Raw genomic sequence first — 22,071 nt, forward strand, 5'->3', positions numbered from 1 at the left:
AATAAATACTGTTATACACTATATTGCCGAAAGTGTTCGCTCACCTGCCTTGACTCACATATGAGCTTGGGAAGCTAGTGGGCACAGCCACTGTCCCATTCCATCCCATTCTTAACCCACAGGGTTCAATTTGACGTCGCTCCTCCCTTTGCAGCTAAAACAGCTTTAAATCTTCTGGGAAGGCTGTCCACAAGGTTTAGGGTTTAGGAGTGTTTATAGGGATTTTTGACCATTCTTCCAGAAGCGCATTTGCCAGGTCACATACTGATGTTGGACAAGAAGGCCTGGTTCTCAGTCTCTGCTCTAATTCATCCTAAAGGTTTTTTATTGGATTGAAGTCAGGACTCTGTGCAGGCCAGTCAAGTTCATCCAATCCAGACTCTGCCACCCATGTCTTTAAGGACATTGCTTTGTGCACTGGTGCACAGTCATGTTGGCCAGCTGCAAACTGTCCCCACAAAGTGTGGACCATGGAATTGTCCAAAATGTCTTGGTATACTGAAGCATTCAGAGTTCCTTTCACTGGAACCAAGAGGATAAGCCCAGCTCCTAAAAAACAACCCCACACTATAATCCACCATCCAAAACTCTTTACAATTGGCACAATGCAGTCAGACAAGTACCGTTGTCCTGGCAACCGCTAAACTCGTCAATCAGATTGCCAGACAGAGAAGCGCAATTCGTCGCTCCAGAAAACGTGCCTCCGCTTCTCTAGAGTCCAGTGGTGGTAGTTTTACACCACAGCATCTGACACTTTGCATTGCACTTGGTGATGTATGGTTTGGATGCAGCTGGTTACCATGGAAACCCATTCCATGAAGCTCTCTGTGCACTGTTCTTGACGTTTGGAGGTCTATAGTGATTGATTCTGCAGAAAGTTGTTGACACACAACATCCACTGACCCCGCTCTGTCAGTTTATGTGGCCTACCACTTCATGGCTGAGTTGCTGTCGTTCCCAAACACTTCCAGTTTCTTATAATACAGCCAACAGTTGACTGTGGAATATTTAGGAGAAAAGAAATTTCAAGACTGGATTTGTTGCACAGGTGGGATCCTATCACAGTTCCACGCTGGAATTCACTGAACTCCTGAAAGCGACCCAGTCTTTCACAAATGTTTGTAAAAACAGTCTGCATGACTAGATGCTTCATTTTATACACCTGTGGCCATGAAAGTGATTGGAATTGCAATAATTTGGATGGGTGACTAAATACTTTTGGCAAAATAGTGTATATATAATGAAATATTACAGAAAAGATATTTTATTGCAGTCTCCGAATTCACTAACATGTTATACAGATTAAATACACACAAACTATTTGGTTTCAAGCATATATTTTTGTTAATTGTGATGATTCTCTGTCTACATGAAATTAAATCATAATATTTAAAATCAGAATGTACAGAACGAAACAAAAAACTGTAATGTAGGGTGAAATAAAGTATTTTCTAAGAGGTTATTATAAGATACTTTTAATCTGAAAAAAGAACCTCTAAAAAGTACATTTTATAATTTGAGTATGATTGTTTATTTTCAATAAAATTTTACTTTTTCTTGTTGTAAACAATATATATATTTTTTATAAACAAAGAAAAAAGTATGAACCCTTTGCAAACGAGGGTTTAAAATGTGCAATGTTGTGCATAGATGCAGATTTTATTGGTTGAAATATTTTTGACACTATGGCTGATATGCAGATTTTTTTGAGTTGCAGCTCATGGTTCAACCAAAACCATCTCACCTAACAATTTAACACACCCCAGATGGATAAACACCACTTCAAGTGTTTCTATCTCATTTTCCTTTCATTTAAAAAAAATCTGTCAGCCAAAGATTAGAGTGGTCTTGAATGTTTCTATTCCAACCGCATTTTCTCTGTTTTTTTATTTATTATTTTTTATCGTTTTCAATCTTTTTATTGCATAGAAGAAGAACTTCTGTTGTCTTCTTTGTTTATGGGGCTTAGCACTGCCTCCATCAGTGAACTTTCTGCCTCACCCATATTTTCACTACACATTTATAGCTAATCAGACTAAATGTGTCACACATTCATTAAATGTATTAGACAGACATGCAGAATGTGCAATTTAACAAGTTTATTGATGATATTAAGAAAACAGCAATAAGCAATAAGCATGCACCAACAGCCTGCTTCATTCACTTTATGTGACAAGGCAACACCAAAGGTGAGGCACAGCACTGCCTCGCCCCACACTTTTGTTTTTATTTCAACAGGCAATTTGTAAACTCAGTGATATTGACTGCACAAATGTTAATGTTACCTAGGCCTGTCACGATAACAAATTTTGCTGAGCGATTAATTGTCTCAAAAATTATTGAGATAAAAAATAATATTGTTTGAAGACCTTTTTCCACTGATTTAATGGAAATGACGTAATATGCATGCGATTTCCTGCCAAAGATAGATACACTTTATTTTCAAAAGAACACTAAACACTGGAGCTGATAAACAAAATAAACAAAATGACCAAAAATAAAATGAATTCTCAGTCTCTTTAGTTTTAAAAATAAAAATAAATTACTTGAATAAAAACTAAACAACATAAAGCCAAAGTGGAAATAAATACTGCATTCAACCAAAAGAGTGCAGATTATGAAGTCTGTATATTATGTTGCCCTTCAGTAATAATTAGATTTAAATAGAGAAGATGGGCACAGTCTGTAACTGCTTATTTTCTGGCTATTCTGATTGATAAGGAGATTCATAGAATGATTTAAATGAGGAATAAATTGTAACTGGGATTATTTCCATATTTCCATCTTCTAATCTAATTAAGTTTGTTGCTTTGTCTGATTGCATTTTAAAATTCTCCATGCAAGAAGTTTGCCTGCTTTGTCACCTTGGTCGTAGTAAGATTGTTTCAACCAAAGAAGATTTGCTGCAATTTAGTTAGTGGAAAGCTCTCTGTAAAACTCATCAGCAAAAGCTCTTTATGTTTCCTGGGCTGTCATTTTGATATATGTCCAGCTCCAAACCTTTAAGTGCAAGTGTAAGATGCTTCCTATCTTACACTTGCACTAGTTTGATCTGTACTGGTCTGAAAATATATGTCAATGTTATAACCAAGAAATGTAATAAATTTAGGGTCTTCCAAACCATTTAGTTTGAAAGCACCATCTAGGGGGACATTGACCAAGCTGTGATTAAAGATATATCAGGACCTTTCTGGCATGAAGATGAGAAGTGTCAATGCCACTTGAACGGTGAGTAGGGGGGGGGATAGCACACAGTTATAGTAATAATAATAATAATAATAATAATAATAATAATAATAAAAATAGCATTATTTCAACAGACTCGTGGTCCACAAAGACATGATACACAACAACACATACAAAATAAAGATAAATCGTATATAAGACTTACATGCCAACGTTTCCACACAGCCGACTGGTATCTTAGCGCACTGACAGAAGGATGTGAAAACATTACAATAAGACTGTTCAATGAGATGCACAAATGACACATAAACTTGTATATCAAATTTCTCATGAGTGCCTGAAATGTTCTAACATGTTCATTACAAAACATCTCACTTGCACTGCTGAACCTTTAAGCAGAATTCTCAGGGAGTCATTATCAGCAACCTTATGCTTCTCCATGCTAGCTTTTTTACATTTACACCACAAAGGAGCTGCATACAATGATGTACAGTAAGCTTTGAACAAACTTATTTTTACCTTATCGGTGCACATACGAAATTTCCTCCCCAGAAAATGAGGGAGGAAATTTCAGTTACTGGGCGTACAATATGAAACACTGCCGATAAATGTCATCATCATCACAGAGCTGGTCTGTGATGGAGTTACCCAGATATTTAGTGTTTGAACAAACATTTGACTTTTGCCATGACAGAAAAAAATAAAGGAAAGAAAATTGTTTGTCTGCTTTAGTCCTACACACTAGCACAATTGTTTTCTTAGTATTATACTGCACATCAACTCATAATCAGAGCAGATATTCAATAACTGCTAAAAACCATCACTGCTGGGTGAGAGGACAGCCAGGTCATCAGCTTACATAAAGTGATTGACCAAAGTATCACCGATTATACATCCAGTTTTACAGAGGTTCATTTCTTTTGACAGGTCATCCATGTACAAGTTAAACAGGGCAGGTGAAAGACGCACACCGTTACTCGCACCAAAAGATGTTATTACCCCATTTTATATGCATTTTCTGGTTTGAATACCAATAAACTAAAATGTATATATTATCTGGAACACCTCTCTGTTTTATTTTATCAAATAACGTGTAGTGACTGACCCGATCAAAGGCCTTAGAGGCGTCAATAAACCCAATGAACACAGATTAATTTTTTCTTAGATATGCTCTTGCTGCCTCTTTCAGGCCATAAATACAGAAATCAGTTCCCAACTTGGCTTTGTAATAAACTGATTAAGATGACCAATCATGATTTTTTCTAACACTTTAGATATCACACTAGCTAAAGCTATTGGTCTGTAGTTATTAAGGCAATAGTCACCACTAATTATTTTCCAGGCATGGCCAATATGGAAAAAAAGAAATTCCTAAAAAAGGAGTGGTTGTCTTGATTAGGTCCATAAATGTTGACCAATGTGATCTAGGCCTCTAGTGTTCCCTGCAACATAGTATATTGAAGCTGAACGCTTCGTTATATTTAAAATCAATAAATAATCAACAATTCTGAGTTGTATTAATGATCTGTATGTCAGAACAAAAACCCCCAAAAATATTTTAACTATACTAATTACAATCACTAGAAAAAGGCTTTCATGATTTTTTTTCTCTAGATCTCTGTCTGTGAAGATGCTCAACATGGAAGTCTTTGTTGAATGAAATATTTCCTGTACCGCTGATGAAATTGATCAGTATATATGAATGCAACCTTGTCATTCATTGAAGAGAGCTCCGCATTGTTCGTGTGTCAGAACTGTATTATGTACTGCATTGAAATATTGTACATTGGATTTTTTGCTGCATGTTGTCTAAAATCATTATATTGCTCTTATCTTTTAGGTGATGTGAAACAAAACATTTTAAGGCTAACCTTTCTGTGTTTTAGAACAGAGAAACCAGTTGCTGTTAAAATTCTGAAGAATGATGATAACAACCCATCGGTGCGTGAGGAAATGTTGCGAGAGGCAAATGTCATGCAGCAACTGGACAATCCTTACATTGTTCGGATGATCGGTATCTGTGAGGCAGAAAACCTCATGCTTGTCATGGAACTGGCTGAACTGGGACCACTGAACAAGTTTCTCCAGAAAAACAAGTATGTCATTTCCCCATTGTGGGACAATAAGGGATATTTCTATTCTATTCTATTCTATTCTATTCTATTCTATGTAAGTAAAATTATGTTTAGAGGTTTTGTACTATTTATATCTATTCCCAAAATATAATAATCCAGACCAATTACCTTTAAAATGTAAAACAGTTCTGACCATCTTCAATAACTATTTAAAGAATGTAAATCGATGAGTTACAACATTTAATTTCCTTTTGAGATTAATAAAGTATTTTTGAATTTGAATTAGAACTTTTACATTAACATGGGTAGCTCATGGTGCATTGTTCTCTATGTTGTTTCTAACACTTGAAAATTGCCAAAAGATTCAAGGATTTTTACTGTCATAGCATTTCACAATTGCTTGGTTGTTGTACAAAATTCAAACTCAGTTCCCAGATCAAGAAGTCAAATAAATAAATAATGTAGGGTGTTTTTCGACTCTGGTCCTCAAGGCACACTGCCCTGCAGGTTTTAGGCATTCCCCTGCTTCTCCACACATGATTACAATTGATGGCTGATTAACAGGGTTTTGCTGAATTACAATCATCTGAATGGGGTGTGTTGAAGCAGGGGAACATCTAAAACATGCAGGTCAGTGTACCTTGAGGACCAGGGTTGGAAAAAACTGGTCAATACTATATATACAGTGCCTAGCAAAAGTATTCAGCCTCCTTGAACTTTTCAACCTTTTACTGCTTTTCAGGCTTCAAACATAAAAATCTAATTTTTTTATTATTTTGTGAAGAATTGACAACAAGGGGAATACAATCGTGAGGTGGAATGAAATTTATTGGATATTTTAAACTTTTTTAACAAATAAAAAACTGCAAAGTGGGGCGTGCAATGTTATTCGGCCCCTTTACTTTCAGTGCAGCAAACTCACTCCAGAAGTTCAGCTTGGATCTCTGAATGATCCAATGTTGTCCTAAATGACTGATGATGATAAATAGGATCCACCTGTGTGTAATCAAGTCCTGTATAAATGCACCTGCTCTGTGATTGTCTCAGGTTGTGTTTAAATTGCACAGAGTATCACAAAGACCAAGGAACACTCCAGGCAGGTCCGAGATACTGTTGTGGAGAAATTTAAAGCAGGATTTGGATAAAAAAAAAAAAGGTTTCCCAAGATTTAAACATCTCAAGGAGCAGTGAGCAAGCGGTCAAATTGAAATGGAAAGAGTATCAGACCACTGCAAATCCACCAAGACCCGGCTGTCCCTCTACACTTTCATCTGGAACAAGGACAAGGAGGTGGCAGCATCATGGTTTGGGCCTGCTTTTCTTCAGTAGGAACAGGGAAGCTGGTTAAAATTGATGGAAAGATGGATAGAGCTGAATACAGAACCATTCTGGAAGAAAACCTGCTGGAGTCTGCAAAAGACCTGAGACTGGGATGGAGATTTATCTTCCAACAAGACAATGATCCCAAACATACAGCAAAATCTACAATGGAATGGTTCACAAATAAATGTATAAACTTGTTGGAGTGGCCAAGTCAAAGTCCAGACCTGAATCCAATCAAGAATCTGTGGAAAGAGCTGAAAACTGCTGTTCACAAGCGCTCTCCCTCCAACCTCACTGAGCTCCAGCTGTTTGGGCAAGAATGTGCAAAACTGATAGAGACAAAACCAAGTGACTTGTAGCTGTAATCGCAGCAAAAGGCGGCGCTACAAAGTATTAATGCAAGGGGGGCAAATAATATTGTACACCCCACTTTGCAGTTTTTATTTGTTAAAAAGTTTAAAATATCCAATAAATTTCGTTCCACCTCATGATTGTATTCTTCACAAAATAATAAAAATTTTAGATCTTTATGTCGGAAGCCTAAAAAGCAACAAAAGGTTGAAAAGTTCAAGGAGGCTGAAAACTTTCGCTGTATGTGGATAAATACACCTAAATCTAAACAAATCTTTTTGCTTGTTTTACTTTTTCTAGGAAATGTTCAGAAGGTGAACATTCAATTCCTTGTGTTTATTCTATTGTTAAAACAAATCACAGAAAATGAACTATAACTGAGAGTTTGACATTTTAAAAATTGCAAGAGTTCAGTTTTATTGTGTTCCATATTATAGATTCCTACATAATATTGTAAATCTGTTTTTATTGTAGCAACAACTGATAAAACGTTTAGCTTCAGAATACTCAGCATTGATTAATACATGACTATACATCTTCTAGGTGTAAATATAGAAGTACAGATACTGGATAAATCTCATCCGCTAAAAGAGTCATACAACTATATTCTCAAATTGTCTGGCTGGTTCAAATCAGTTTCTGATTTTACCTGAAGCTTTTTTTTAACCCTAAATTAACTTTCAGTAACATTTTTCTCCTTAAATGTCCCTTTTATCTTTAAATTTAACTGTGCTGTATTTTTTTTATTTTTTCCCCTCATGCTGCCTTTTTAAATTTTGGATAGCTTCAAATTGAAAAAATTGTTTTTTTTTTTAAAATGTCACTCCCATGATTTGAGATTTATTTCCTATTAAACTCTGGATAAATAATGATTTTCCACAGAAACACATCAGTAAAGAACATCACAGAGCTGGTTCATCAGGTGTCTATGGGGATGAAATACCTAGAAGAGCATAACTTCGTTCATCGAGATCTTGCTGCCAGGAATGTACTGCTGGTCACACAGCACTATGCAAAAATCAGTGATTTTGGACTCTCAAAAGCTGTTGCAGAAGAGCAAAACTACTACAAGGTAATATGCCAAGATTCTAGGGTGTTTGGGTTTTTGGATGCATCTCTTTTTCTTTGTGTGTGTGTGTGTGTGTGTGTATTTAGAACTGCTTTGTTTCCAACATTCCCTATATATTTTGAAGGCCATTCCTCCCATTTCCTTAGTTCTACTTCAGTTACTTCCTTTCCCTCGTAGCTGAGCCTTGTTTATAATCACCCACCTTGTTCACCACCCAACTCTCCTGCAGAATATCAGTCAGACAGCTAAGGTCACCCTTTTTTAGAAAGTCAACAATCAATGTTCAATTTCTAACAAAATTCAATGTACAGATTTTAAACGATGGGACTAAGAGTTACTCTTATATGGATTCCCTCAGATGTAGAAATAAAAGAAAGCAAAATGGAAGATATTCCAAACAAGCAACTAAATACAGCATTCACAGCACTTCACTTTTTCCACATTTTTTTTAATTTAAAATTTTGTTAAACTAAACACTTTGCTCAAAATTCAGGGTTTCCCCCAGAAAACTTGCTAAGCCCGGTGGTCAGCGCACCGATTCAGTCCACCAGCGGTCCACTGTGTTTTTGTATTAAAAGATGTTAAGTAGACAGGAAATGTACAAATATTACTGAGTAATTATATGTAACAGGAAGACAGCGTCAATGAAACAATATTTAAATCAACAACTAGTCTTAAAAACAACTAATCAAAAAATACAATTAAAATGAATATTAATTATTTGCACTTCTGTTTAATCCAAATTGAGTCAGCAGCTCCATCAGGCCCCCCCAGGGCTTCAGGGGCCACAAATGCTAATATTTTAACACAGACCACAGATACATAATTGTAACATTTGTTTATTGAGATTATCAATGGTGTTAAATTTGAATCAATGGTTTCAGCATACATAAATTAAAAGATTTTAAATTGTTTAACATATATATGTAAGATTTTAAGGAGCTGGCGAGTTTACTTTGTAAAAGTTCAAAGAACAATCTTCATAGTTATATTGTTTGTTACCATAGCTACAATCTGATTCTATTAGTTTAATCTTTGAGTTTGAGATCTGTTTGTTCACAAATACAAATTAATAAACTGCTATTATAACTTATTGCTTTTTAGGCTGGCCAATTAAACTACTCCCCCTGTCCTAGATTTCACTAAAACACAGAAGCTGTTAGAGGTGCTGGTGGTTTTATATGGAGTGAAAATAGTCTCATAATATCTGTGCATGTGTAAAAGTATCTGTGTGTGTGTATTTACACACACATGGAGTGCTTTGAATCTTCACTCCATAGTTTTAGCAGCAAGAGGGCCCCCTAAGTCAAATTCTGCTCAAGGCCTCATCATGCAGAGATGTTGTGCAGAGATGCACAACAAATGGGAGATTGAATTCAATGCTGCCAATGTGGCTTTAGTACAGGGGTCTCAAACTCCAGTTCTCAAGGGCCGCTGTCCTGCAACTTTCAGATGTGCCTCTGCTGCACCACCTAAATAGAATAATTAGGTCATTAAGGCTCTGGAGAACTGATCTACACAAGGAGGAGGTAATTAAGCCATTTCATGCCAGTGTTTTGTACCTGTGGCACATCTAAAAACTGCAGGACAGCGGCCCTTAAGGACTGGAGTTTGAGACCCCTGCTTTAGTAGCTCTTCCATTTCATGTCTGCTGAGTTTTTAAATAAGAGCCACAGAAAGTGTTTTGTATTGTTCAAGATTTAAGGAATGAGTTCTTCAGATCTCGGCGCCACCATGTCATGTTGTTGGTAGTGGAGAGGTGGATCCAAATGCAGAGAGGAGGAGGCGGCAGCTGAGTTTTTTTTTGATGATTTAATGTAGTACGGTAGAAATGATGATGATGGGCACTTACAAAAAATTTTAAAAAATCCAAGGTAGCAACAAAAATAATTCCAAAAGAACATCAAACTAGGAGGCACTAGGATAAAACAGGGAAGCACAGAGGACTGAGGTAAATGAACATGAGGATCTGATGAGGAATAGATGGAAGTGAATGAGAGGCTAAAATACTGGGAGGTAGAGAGTTGGACAAAACCAGGGCTGATGAGCTTCATTGGCTGCAGGTGAGAGTGGTTGGCACAGGAGCAAGTAGAGGGGTGGGGAGAAGGTGGCACAGGGAAGCTAAGAAGATCTGCTGGGGGAAACAAAAGGGAGTTAAAGGAATATTGGAAAATTAAGTAAACATAGTGGATATTTACAGATTAAGGAAAACATATTTATTTATCTTCAGAATACAATTTTTTAAAAAAAAGAATTTAATAAATGTAAAGTAATGTTGCTACACACTCGTGTACAGTCGGAGGCGGTGTGCAACTTAAAGTTGCTTGCGATCCGCAATAATAGAAACAAAGAAGAAGAACAAAAGAGAGGAAATGGGGAGCTGAACATACTTCTGATACAGACACTGAGAGTACAGAAAATCTGATGAACTAGGAGAGAAAGACATGAGGGAAACCATAACAGAACCTAAACAGAAACAAGGCTGAGCTAACAACAATAAGAACTAAGGAACATAAAGCTAGAGTAGCTAGAAGATCTAAACAAAGAAAGATGGACATAGATTCAGACAAAAAGACCAACCAAAGCAAAAGTGACAAAATAAGAAAACTAGAAACACAACCAGGGAAAGCTAGAAGGAATAAATACTTAACTGGAACCACTAAAGAAATGTAAACCTAAACTCAGACATGTACGAATAACTGAACCTAGGGTGATGAAATAACTAAGAAATAAACATTACTCTACAGGGAGGCTGAAATAAGGAAAAACTAGAAGGATAAAATAAAAATAATCTAACTATAATCACTAAACAAAGCTTGACATAGAATCAGACATACAAGAATAACAGAACCAAGAGTAACTAAAGAATAAGCCTAACTAGAAACACTATAAAGGATTGAAAATAAGGAAGGCAATAACAAGACAATTCTAAGAACACTAAATAAACTCAAACTGAAATGACCATGAAGGGCTAACTAAAAGTGAACTAAAGAAATAATGTCAATGATGAAATAGCAAAACCAAGCCCAAAAACCCAGAGTCCTGATACACTGCACATTAACTCTGTCTGACTAAGTGGACAAAGCATTTGTTATGGTTTGATGTTTCGTGTAACCGGAAAAATAATAATAGAAATAATAATAAAATAATATAAAACCAGCGTGATGCGTGACTATGAGGAAAGCTCCTCACTGGGCTAAACCTGCATGATGAGGTCAGCGCTGGTTCGTTAACCACTAACACTCCGGCCAACCGGGACCACAGATGTAAACTTTACAGGGAAGACAGAGCTGAGCGCTGGGCAGCATGTTGGGATGGAAAAGTACATAATTCTGTCCACAAAGATTCTCACCTCTCGCTTAACCTGCACCTCAGAAAGCGCAACTACAAGTTATTCCTGTGGTTCACATAGAGCTGCGCAACCAGAGTTAATGCGATGGGTTTTAAACTCTTACCTTGATGTGGAGTTCGCCAAAGAAACATAATTCTACACAGGGGGTTGTGTAAATATCCATACAGGTCAGCCTGGGTCCAGTTTGAGTGAAAGGAGGTGCACGCGATCCGCGCTGAGGTAAACTTAAGACATCCAGCTGCTCCGCCAGTGAAACGCTCAGAGCAACAGAAGCGCTTGAAATCCGAATTTAAAAAAAAAAAAAATTTTAATTATTATTTTCCTAAAAACAAAAACAAGCAACGCTTAGCCTGGCAGGGGGCTAGTAAAGCATGGCAGGCCGCCAGGCTTGTAATACACTGGGGGAAACCCTGAAATTCTATATACAAATACCTCATTAAATTTTTGAGTCTTTTGCAAATGTATAAAAATAACATTTACATGAGTGTTCATAGCCTTTGCTTGATACTTTGTTGATCCACCTTTAGCAGCTATTACAGTTACAAATCTTTGAATATGAGATTTGGAGATGGGTGTGTTAAACAGTTAAAGATGGGTTTAACACATGTTGGATGGAGACATCTGTCAGCCATTTTCAGATCTCTCCAGAGATGTTCAATCACATTCATGTTTGGACAGAGCCTTGGCCACTGCAGGACATTTACATGTGCTTTGGTTTTCATCCAGGATGTCTCTGCACATTCCTGTGTATATCTTTTCCCTTATCATGACTAGCAGACCCAACCCCAGAGGAATTTGGCTGGGACGGGCTATGGCTTATTTTGGAAAGGATTTGGGGAGGGTGGAGCAGTAATCAGGCATTTTATTTAATAGTACATAGATGAATGTTTATATAAAATGAATTAATTATGTTGTTTACTAATACAATATTAACAAAAATGACGTAAACAGGGACATTCAGTTGTGCATAAGTCACTACAAAATGCTGAGTAGTTATGCTGAAATTTGCATAAACTTTAGCGCATACATTGCAGAAACTATTAATCTCTGAACTCTTTAAGTGTTTTTTCAGACAATGATGTCTGAAAAATAAGATAATAAAATAATCCTTTATTTTTCCCAAGTGAGAAATTTAAGCTGTCACGGCATACAGTGGACAAGAACAAGAGAAACAGAAATGGAAAAACAACAAAATAAAACAGAGTAGTGTAGAGAAATCATACAAGCTAAACTAGAAATATCGATTTATATACAAAATTGCAGATGTATATATGTAAATATATATATATATACACACACACACACACACACACACACGTTTGTGTGGCTATCTATGTGGTGACTTTCCATTGACTTCCCTTCATTTCTACAGCCTAAACCTTCCCTTTAGTCTAACCTCTAACCCCTCACCTTGACATACCTAAAGTCAATTCACACCTTAGTCCTAAATCTAACCCCTGACCCAAAAAGAGCGTTTCCCCTTCTGGGGACCAGGCTTCGGTCCCCACAAGAAGCAGTTTGTCCCCACAACATTGTATGTGTCAGAAAAATGGCCCCCACAAGGTATTAAAAACAAACGCACATTTATATACCCACATTTACATTTACAAAACATATACATGCACATACACTCATACATACATGAACTGTCAGCAAGGGAAATAGTGTGCTGCTTGTGGTAGCTATACAGACAAAAAATATTTTGGAGTATGAATGAGAGTGATTCTGAAATATTTTGAAAACATTGTCCTGATATATGCTTGGAACAGATATCTTTTTCTCAGCAAGTTATTATCCCTCCTTACCTGAGAAGACTCTGCTGCTTGTCTGTGGTCATCAGCAACATCCCCAACTTTGTTCTTTCTATTTTGACAATAAAGATTTCTTTTAAATATGTGAACAGGCTAATGCACTTCCAGTCACAACATATAGTGTTTACTGTGACTCATTAATCTTCAAATGGCCCAACAGGCTCAGCAGATAGAAGACAACATTAGAGCACAGCTGGTGTAAAACCAGATATCTGTAGCCCATACATTTTGGGTTAAAATATGCTTGTTCTTTCTGAGTTGAAGTTTCTTGTATTGGATAGAATCCAGAAAATGTTCTCAAGAAAGAGTAATATTATATTATATAACAGAGGCATACCAACAACTTTGTCCATGGGTGGAACACAACTCAAGTAATTTGTGTGTTTTGTCTTTCAGGCCAAGGGTCATGGGAAGTGGCCAGTGAAGTGGTATGCTCCTGAATGTATAAACTACTTCAAATTTTCCTCAAAAAGTGATGTCTGGAGCTTTGGTGTACTCATGTGGGAAGCATTTTCCTTTGGCCAAAAGCCATACAAGGTAACTAACTAGACATTATAACATCAACTCACTTACTCATATCCAGCTTGTTCACAATAATTTAGAGATGCAATGCTATAATCCTCAGAACATTTTTCTAGGAGTTACCAGGTTGAGATGTTTGGACACTCTAGGAGAAAGGGGGGCAACAACTGATCAGTGTCAGATCAACTTCAGAACACAACATCCATATTTTCCAAACAATCAAGTGAAGACAGAAAACATGTTCTTGGTGCAAACAAAACATAAACGTATATTTATAAATAAATGCTGTCTAAACATACAGTATATATGCTCTGCTGGTCTTTCATAGATACAGCCAATTGCTTGGCAAAGGTGACTGCTGCACAATCTTACCACATGCAAGGCATTGTTAGAGCAATCCACTGGTCAAAGTCAATATAATAATTTGTCTGTTCTCTTTTATCTGTTGTTGAAGTTGCCATTTAGAAAATGCTAAGTTAATAAGCAAAACTGCAGAAGGAGTATATGTTTTATGTTTTAATTTTTACCACTATTTAAAAACATTTCAACTCGTATATGGTCATCTTTAATTTGAATCATCTTCCACAGGGAATGAAGGGAAATGATGTTATGCAGATGCTTGAGAGTGGAAAACGCATGGAGCCACCAGTGAACTGCCCAACAGAAATGTATGACCTTATGACAACTTGTTGGACATATAAGTAAGTCTCATATCGCAATACATTCCTGGCAGCAAGATCTCTATAAGCATGTGTCTTATAACTGAATTAGAATTAACCATATAACTGTGATTCTTGGAGAAAGTATATATTAATTATCCACCAGTTTTCTTCAATTTCTGCTATTGTCTTTTCTTTCAGGGTGGAAGAAAGACCTGGATTTGCTGTCGTTGAGCCAAGACTACGAGAATATTACTATGACATTGCACAGTGATGTGACATGTCTTTGTGACAGAATATGTCATAGTCAATGTCAACATGTCAATGACATCTTCTATGTTATTTGTATGACGTTACTGGGCCAGGGGTGGGCAACTCCAGGCGTCAAGGTTCATTGTCCTGCAACCTTTAGATGCGTCCCTACTTCAACACAACTGAGTCAAATAATGAGGTCACTGGAAGGACCCTAGTGCAGTCACCTCCTAAGTGTCTCCGCTTAGGAGTTGACTGCACTAGGGACTAGGGTCCAGGATTGCCCACCCTTGAACTAGGCTATAAAAAGTTTTGAAAAAGATGATTTGTCATTTGTAAGCCATGTGAAGTAGAGTAGATATGAAGTACAGATACCGTCATCTCAGTGTATTTAAAGCCAGAAATTTATTTAGTATTTTAGTAAATGTGTGCATCTAAAAATGTGAGTGGTTGTACATCACAATCAGCTGTCAGTATTACAACCCAGGATAACATCCTAAATTCTAAAATTGTCTCTGATTGATTCATTCTTGATGATGACAGAGAAAAGAACCACATAGGTTAAGACTGGGGCAGACTTCAAGGCGTTGCATGAATGTATACTGACCAGGTGAATGTCGCTTTTAAAGTACAGTTCTTTCTGTGACAAAAGGTCAGAATTTTGGAAATTCTTACAGCATAAAATATCATGGATTCTTGATATATAATTTAGAACTTATTTTTCTGTCTGACGTTGGCAATCTTCTGTAAATCACTGTTGAGAACAGCTTCTTAAGACTTTAAATTATCTGTGCTTCCTTATGAAAAGTCTTGAAATGTAAATAAAAATCTAATACAGTTTTAGTTTTATATTTATTACATGTCTTAATGACAGTGTGGGATTGTTTTAGTATGACAGTGAAACTTTGCTTTATTTTACGTTTTGTTTGTCAGGGTTTCTATATTCATACTAATTCAATTACTGATAGTTAAACTGGAGAAAGGATAAAAACTATTAAATTAAATATTGTGAAAATATTCTAAGATGTCCGGAGGTACTAAAAGATCATCTTGAAGTGTGTCCAATTTTCCTATATATATAAAATCAGACAGAAATACCCATAATTCTGTATTTCTGCAAGGTAGTCCAGTTGGTCCCACCAGTGAATTACCCAACAGAAATGTATGACTTCATGACAACCTGTTGGACATATTGTTTTTCAGTAAAATTTGTTAATCACTATATTTTCTAATGCTGAAATTAATTTTTAAAATATTTTTAAAAATGTATGATTCATTAAAACCTTATCACAAGATTTCCAGATGGTCAGGTCTAGATGTTGAATAGCTTTAATGATTTATCATGTCCATAAATTCAATAGCAAAATTTAACCTTGATTTTATTGCATGACACAAATTAACAAATTAATGAAAAACCTACAATTCATCAATAAAGTACCAAAATATTCTCAGATGGTCATGTCTACACATAGAAATATATTCTTTCACACAAGGCGTGTAAATAATACACGCCTTGTGACTGCTGTATATTCTTTCTCGTGTGAAAGAATATATTTCTATGTGGAGAGGAAATGCTTTATTAGAAAATAGAAATGAACAGAATACACTTTATTGTCCCCTTCAGGAAATTTTCATGGACTCAAAGGTATATATTGCATACAAGCAGCTTCCCAAAATAATAAATGCATATAATACAAATAAACAACTAGAAATGTAGAACGCCAAACCTAATACACATCTTCCAGGCCTCAACGTACAATCTATTTAAAATTTTGATTCTAAATTTTGATGGAGGTGGTTACAAAAGAGCATTTAAAATAGTTCAATTTAGTAAATAAAAAAATGATAACTACCATTTTTACCATAACAACAAAAATTATGAAATAATTATGCTGGATAGAGCTAAATTAATAAATATAAAATCCACACATTTCACCAAGAAATTACCTAAATACTGTATTCTCACATGGCCAGGTCTACATCTAAAAAAATATGGATTTATTGCCGTGTCCCTATTACTAATACTTTTCCAAATTAATACACTCTTATAAATATTATAAGCAATAGTAAAATTATAAAAATATTTTGATGATAAAGTATACATGTGGAATCATGTATTTCAATGTTCCTAGTTTCAGTGGCATTTCAATAAAAATGTTAACTGTCATTTTATGTCACACTTAACCAAGTAAAGAAATTCCATAATTCATCAAAAAATATCAAAATATTCTCAAACGGCCTTGCCTATATGTGGCCTATGTGGATCTGGTGGCTTCTCTTGGTGCAGAAATGAACGACAAGGAGCTCAATCTGGCATCAGTTGTTTTCTTTAATTCTCCATCTGCATTTCACACATGGGCACCGAGGTAAAGTCAGTCTCTGGCATGAAAGAAACTCCTCGACAGTGATCCTCATGGCTCTGAGGATTACCCATAATACAGTAACCAAAATAAAATAATTGAAAATTACAGTGATCGCATAGTGAATTTGGTTTACAACAAAGGAACAACCAGTGAGTGTCCTTTTTAAAGAAAGTAAAACAATTAATTAAAATGCTCTGAAAAATAAAATAAAATGCTGACATTTTATTTACTAGATGCCATTTTTATATTTTAGCTTGTACGAACTTGCATCTTGAAACAATGCAAAAACATTAACCATATCTATATAAAACTGTTAATATAAAACTGCCTTATATAAGCCATCTGCTACAGAGATTTAGTAAAACATACCTGCATTTCAGTGGCGGAGCCAGAGGGGTGGCAGGGGTGGCATTTGCCACCCCCAACAGAGCCCTTGCCACCCCTACTGCCACCCCACTGGAAATGGTCATTTTAAAATACGAGATCGGCAAAGATTTGCCAGGAAAACTGTAATTTCCGACTGTCCCTGAAGGCAGCCCGATGCAATAGCAGCCTACATGCTGGCTGTTCATTGGTTAAACTGACAAAACACACCCGCGGCTTTAGAGTACACCGTTGAGGAGTTTTGCAGGTATTTACAACATTTTACCGCTCAGCGGTAACCGCTGTGTTACCTTCCTAATGAGAGGCGGCACTTGTCATACATTTCTAAAAAGAAAAAAAATGGTTGTGCACCGCTCCGTAGTGCCTCGTTTATTATATTAGCCATGCTAGTGCTGATAGATCGTATTTTAGACAGATTCTTTTAACATATGTTTTAGTGCACATGCTGCCCTGGCCTGTAATGTTTTATTCATTTGGCCAGGATATATCTCCCAGCTCTTGCTGTTTTTATAATGACTGAAATGTAAGTAGGCTATGTCATATGAAAGCTTTGAATTATAACCTAACTAGTTATATTAATTAATTTAATTAATCTATGTTTAATTTAGTATTATTTTAGCTAGCTACAGAAAACTAAAAACTATAGTTTAAATAATAGTTAAAATAGTGTTGTCTCTGCCAAACAGTCATGGAGTCTAAATACCAGGCTGTCTTATTTTGTGTAGAGCCCAAATGAAGAGAAAAGGGAATATCTCCCAGTTCTTCTTAAAGAGGCAAAAACCAGGGCCAGACCAGGACCAGACAGAACCCTGCAGCAGTGACCAACCTGGAGAAGCCAGCCAGGAGACACCAGGCCCAAGTGTATCACCAGCAGGTTAGAGGCTGTGACAGAGAGTTATTAAGTAGTAAAATCCAATAAGCCTAATTCTAAAGGTTAGCATGATGCTTTTTGCATTTTTTATTGTGTCTGTTTATGCATTTCACAATTAAGTTCCAGAGAGAGACGAGGGTGATATAGATTCAGAGTCAGACTCTGGGGAGGAAGACAGTGAAGCAGAAGGAAATGGCACTGAACTCCCCCCACCCAGCACAACCTATTGCACACCAAAAGGACCAGTTGGTAGGCACACACTACCCATGTTATGCTACAGAAACTTAACTAATTACAACTTAACTTATTGAGATGTCTGCCCAAAAATACTCTTAAAATACTTAATATAATTACCTAATATTTATTCCAGACATCTCAAGAACTAAAGCGGAAGGTCCAGCTCAGCCATGTCTGTCAAAGCTCCCAAGAACTCAGCATGGAACAAGAACAAGGGCTTTCAACAGCTCTTGGTACAAAGACAATCCATGGCTTGAGTACTCTGTATCTCAAAATGCCAGTTACTGTTTTGCATGCAGGCATTTCTCCCTCCCTAGTTATACAGAATCATCCTTCACATCTGAAGCAGGGTTTTTCAACTGGAAAAAAGCCTTGATGCTGGGTTTAAAGTTCATTCAAAATCAGAGCAGCACATAAATGCAATGTATGACTGGACTGAGTACAAAAGGGTCAATGAGTGTAACAGATCTATTCTTGATGCCTTAAATGAGAGTAGGAAACAGAAAGTTGAAGAAAATAAAAAATACATTAAAACAGTTGCTGAGGTGTTACTATTAACAGCAACTCAAAATATTGCACAAAGGGGTCACAGGGAGTCTGATGACTCTGACAATAAAGGCAATTTTTTAGCCATTTTGAATGAAATTGCAAAGCATGACCCCTTTGTGCAGAGAAGGTTAGATGCACATGGCAATGCAAAGTATACTAGCCACCAAATCCAAAATGAGATTCTGCAGGGATTGGCTGAAATGGTTCAAAAAGAAGTCATAGCTGAAGTTAAACAAAGTGAGGTGTTCAGTGTGTTGGCAGATGAGACTAGAGATTTACAAAAGAAAGAACAAATATCTTTAGTAGTTCGTTACTATTACAGTGGTGCCATACATGAAAGCTTCCTTCACTTTCAGTCGGCAGAAAGCTTGGATGCTGAGGGTCTGACCAAAATGATAGTGGGGTGTCTGGAGAAGCATGGTCTGGACTACAGAAACAAGCTTGTAGGACAGGGTTATGACGGTGCCTCTGTGATGAGTGGGAAGCATTCAGGTGTTGCTGCACGCATTAAAAACGATGCCAAGTTTGCATTTTATGTACACTGTAACGCACACTGTTTGAATCTCGTTCTTGTTGATGTGGTAAAGTCAGTGCCTGAAGCTGAAGACTTTTTTTCTCTTCTTCAGAATATTTATAAATTTGTAACTGGTTCTGCTGTTCACACCAAGTGGCTTGCTGTCCAAAAAGAGCTGTATCCACAAGAGAAGCCTAGGGAGCTCCAGAGACTAATAGATGTTAGGTGGGCATGTAGATACCTGGCATGTCGCAATGTGAGAGACAGGCTTCCAGCGGTTTTGAGGCTTCTGCAAGATATTTCCCTTGAAAATAACAGTGGGGATAGAAAAGTGGAAGCAAAGGGTCTTTTGGCTCAGATTGATTTTCAGTTTATAGCACTTTTAGTTACTTTTTGTAAAGTGCTCGGGGATATCAAAATCCTGTCTGAAATGCTTCAATCTAGCAATCTTGATTTATATCAAAAGCCGTAGATTTAGTCGGCTCCCTGACAGACACATTGAAAAGCTACAGAAGTGAAGCTTGCTTTGGTGAACTACTGAGGGACACTGAAGAACTAGTAGAACGCTGCAAAATAAGCACCCTGCCACTCAGCAAGAGACAGCCTAAGGCCAGTTCCAGGTTTTTGGACTCACTGGTAATGACTACTGTAGGACAGAGGCACAGTGACCAAAGTAATGAGGATTTTAACAGAGGTGTCTTTTATCAGATACTTGACTGTCTGACAGCTGAGCTTGAGAGGCGTTTTTCACAGAAGAATTGTGAGATAATGCTAGGGGTTCAGTCTCTAGTCCCCAAAAGCCCATTATTCTTGAAAGAGGAAACACTGTATGCTTTTGGACAGACATTTGAGTCAGATCTAGAAGATCTTAAACATGAGGTTCACGAAACCAGACGGCTTCTTCTGAGGAGAGAAAAAGGTGGTTTAGAGAGACCCTCTACTTTACTTGACTTTGTTGTGTTCCTGGAACCTTATAAAGAGGTTTTTCATGAGCTGTTTAGACTTTGTAAGATTTCAGTTGTTATCCCAGTCAGTACTGCGTCCTATGAGCGAAGTTTTTCTGCTCTAAAACTGATCAAAAACCACCTTAGAACAACGATAGCAATAACAAAACTAAATGCAATCAAAAACAACCATTAATCATCATAAATGATGTATGTGAGAATGTGGCTGTTCTTATTTTTTTTCAGGGGCCACAAATGCTAATATTTTAACACAGACCACAGATACATAATTGTAACATTTGTTTATTGAGATTATCAATGGTGTTAAATTTGAATCAATGGTTTCAGCATACATAAATTAAAATATTTTAAATTGTTTAACATTTACATGTAAGATTTTTAGGAGCTGGCAAGTTTACTTTGTAAAAGTTCAAAGAAAAATCTTCATAGTTAAACTGTTTTGTTACCATAGCAACAATCTGATGTTTGAGCTCTGTTTGCTCACAAATACAAATGAGTAAACTGCTATTATAACTTATTGCTTTTTAGGTTGACCAATTAAACTACTCCCCCTGTCCTAGATTAGACATCAGGATCTGTCAGGCCATTTTTCCAGAAGGAAAACATAAGTTGCCTGATGTGATTGATACTGTTCAGCGCTTAGGGAAAATGAAAAAGAATGACAACAGACCAAGAGGAATCATCCTCCAGTTCTCTTCCTGAACATAAAGCGATAACAAAGCCATGAAAAACACCTTCCTGTAAAGGGTCATCGACTCAGCACACTACAATAAAGCGTTATGTTAGCTTTTAACTTAGCACATGAAGTGTTTTATAATATTAACAAAACTAAAAGTACAAAAATTGGTGCCAGGCAAACATCTAGTAAATATTCATTACACACTATTTGTCTAAGTTAATAAAAATGATGTTTTATTATGTTGCTAACACTTTTCTACTGTGTGCTGAAAAACGCAACTCACCTCTCGTGCAGCTTTCACAGAGTGGCACTTGAGTACAGGAGCCAGCAACATATAACCAGCCACACAGAGAGGGGGCACCATTTCCCCATTGAACTGATACATATAAAGCAAGTGGGATTCTACAACCTAAACCTAAACACTGTTACACAAGCCCAGATTTTAGCATGGGCTTACCGGGGTTCCAGCTCAGGGACCAGGCGCTTTGGGAGCCTGAAAGATGTTTTGTATTTTTGTGAATGAATAAGGTCAGAATGCCTTAATTTTATCACTGGCTAGGAGGATTTTGGTGTTGCTGTTGAAAAACTGACTGATTTATTCTGGCAAACATCCATCATAAATGTTTGATTATTACTGGTCCAAGTCTTACGCATTGGAGAGGAGCATCAGGGGGTGATTTCTCACAATGGTGGACAACAGAATAGATGACAGCAGAGTGCAGGAACAAAAACAAGAGCGCAGCAAGGAGGTAATAAAGAAAATATTTAAGCTAATAGAGTTTTTTAAAACTTCATATTGGACATGGAACAGAACCATTTGTCATGATGGATTTACTATTTTCAGACCCACATGCAGAACACAATTCAGGAGAGGTATGTACGGTAATTGGTTTATTGTTAAACGGCAAG

General features: G+C 36.7%; 1 protein-coding gene and 1 long non-coding RNA gene across 7 annotated transcripts in view; both read left to right on the forward strand.

Annotated features, from left to right (window-relative positions):
• The window catches only part of syk (spleen tyrosine kinase), a 59,905-nt gene extending 43,803 nt beyond the window's left edge, over positions 1–16,102 (forward strand). For 5 of the 6 annotated variants that reach the window (XM_028026366.1, XM_028026365.1, XM_028026370.1 and 2 more), the window contains 5 exons: positions 5,073–5,282; positions 7,818–8,007; positions 13,564–13,704; positions 14,278–14,390; positions 14,550–16,102. In XM_028026366.1, the coding sequence (XP_027882167.1) occupies positions 5,073–5,282; positions 7,818–8,007; positions 13,564–13,704; positions 14,278–14,390; positions 14,550–14,622 (727 nt within the window). In that variant the 3' untranslated portion in view covers positions 14,623–16,102. The remainder of the gene's footprint in view (positions 1–5,072; positions 5,283–7,817; positions 8,008–13,563; positions 13,705–14,277; positions 14,391–14,549) is intronic. The other variant, XM_028026367.1, reaches the window with a different exon arrangement.
• Positions 9,559–11,647, forward strand: LOC114150137 (uncharacterized). Its single transcript, XR_003596677.1, has 2 exons — positions 9,559–10,100; positions 11,576–11,647. It is a non-coding gene; the product is annotated as an uncharacterized LOC114150137 (long non-coding RNA).
• Positions 16,103–22,071: the final 5,969 nt, after the last annotated feature.

The sequence above is a fragment of the Xiphophorus couchianus genome, chromosome 8 (assembly GCF_001444195.1).
Source record: "Xiphophorus couchianus chromosome 8, X_couchianus-1.0, whole genome shotgun sequence".
Classification (NCBI taxonomy): Eukaryota; Metazoa; Chordata; class Actinopteri; order Cyprinodontiformes; family Poeciliidae; genus Xiphophorus; species Xiphophorus couchianus.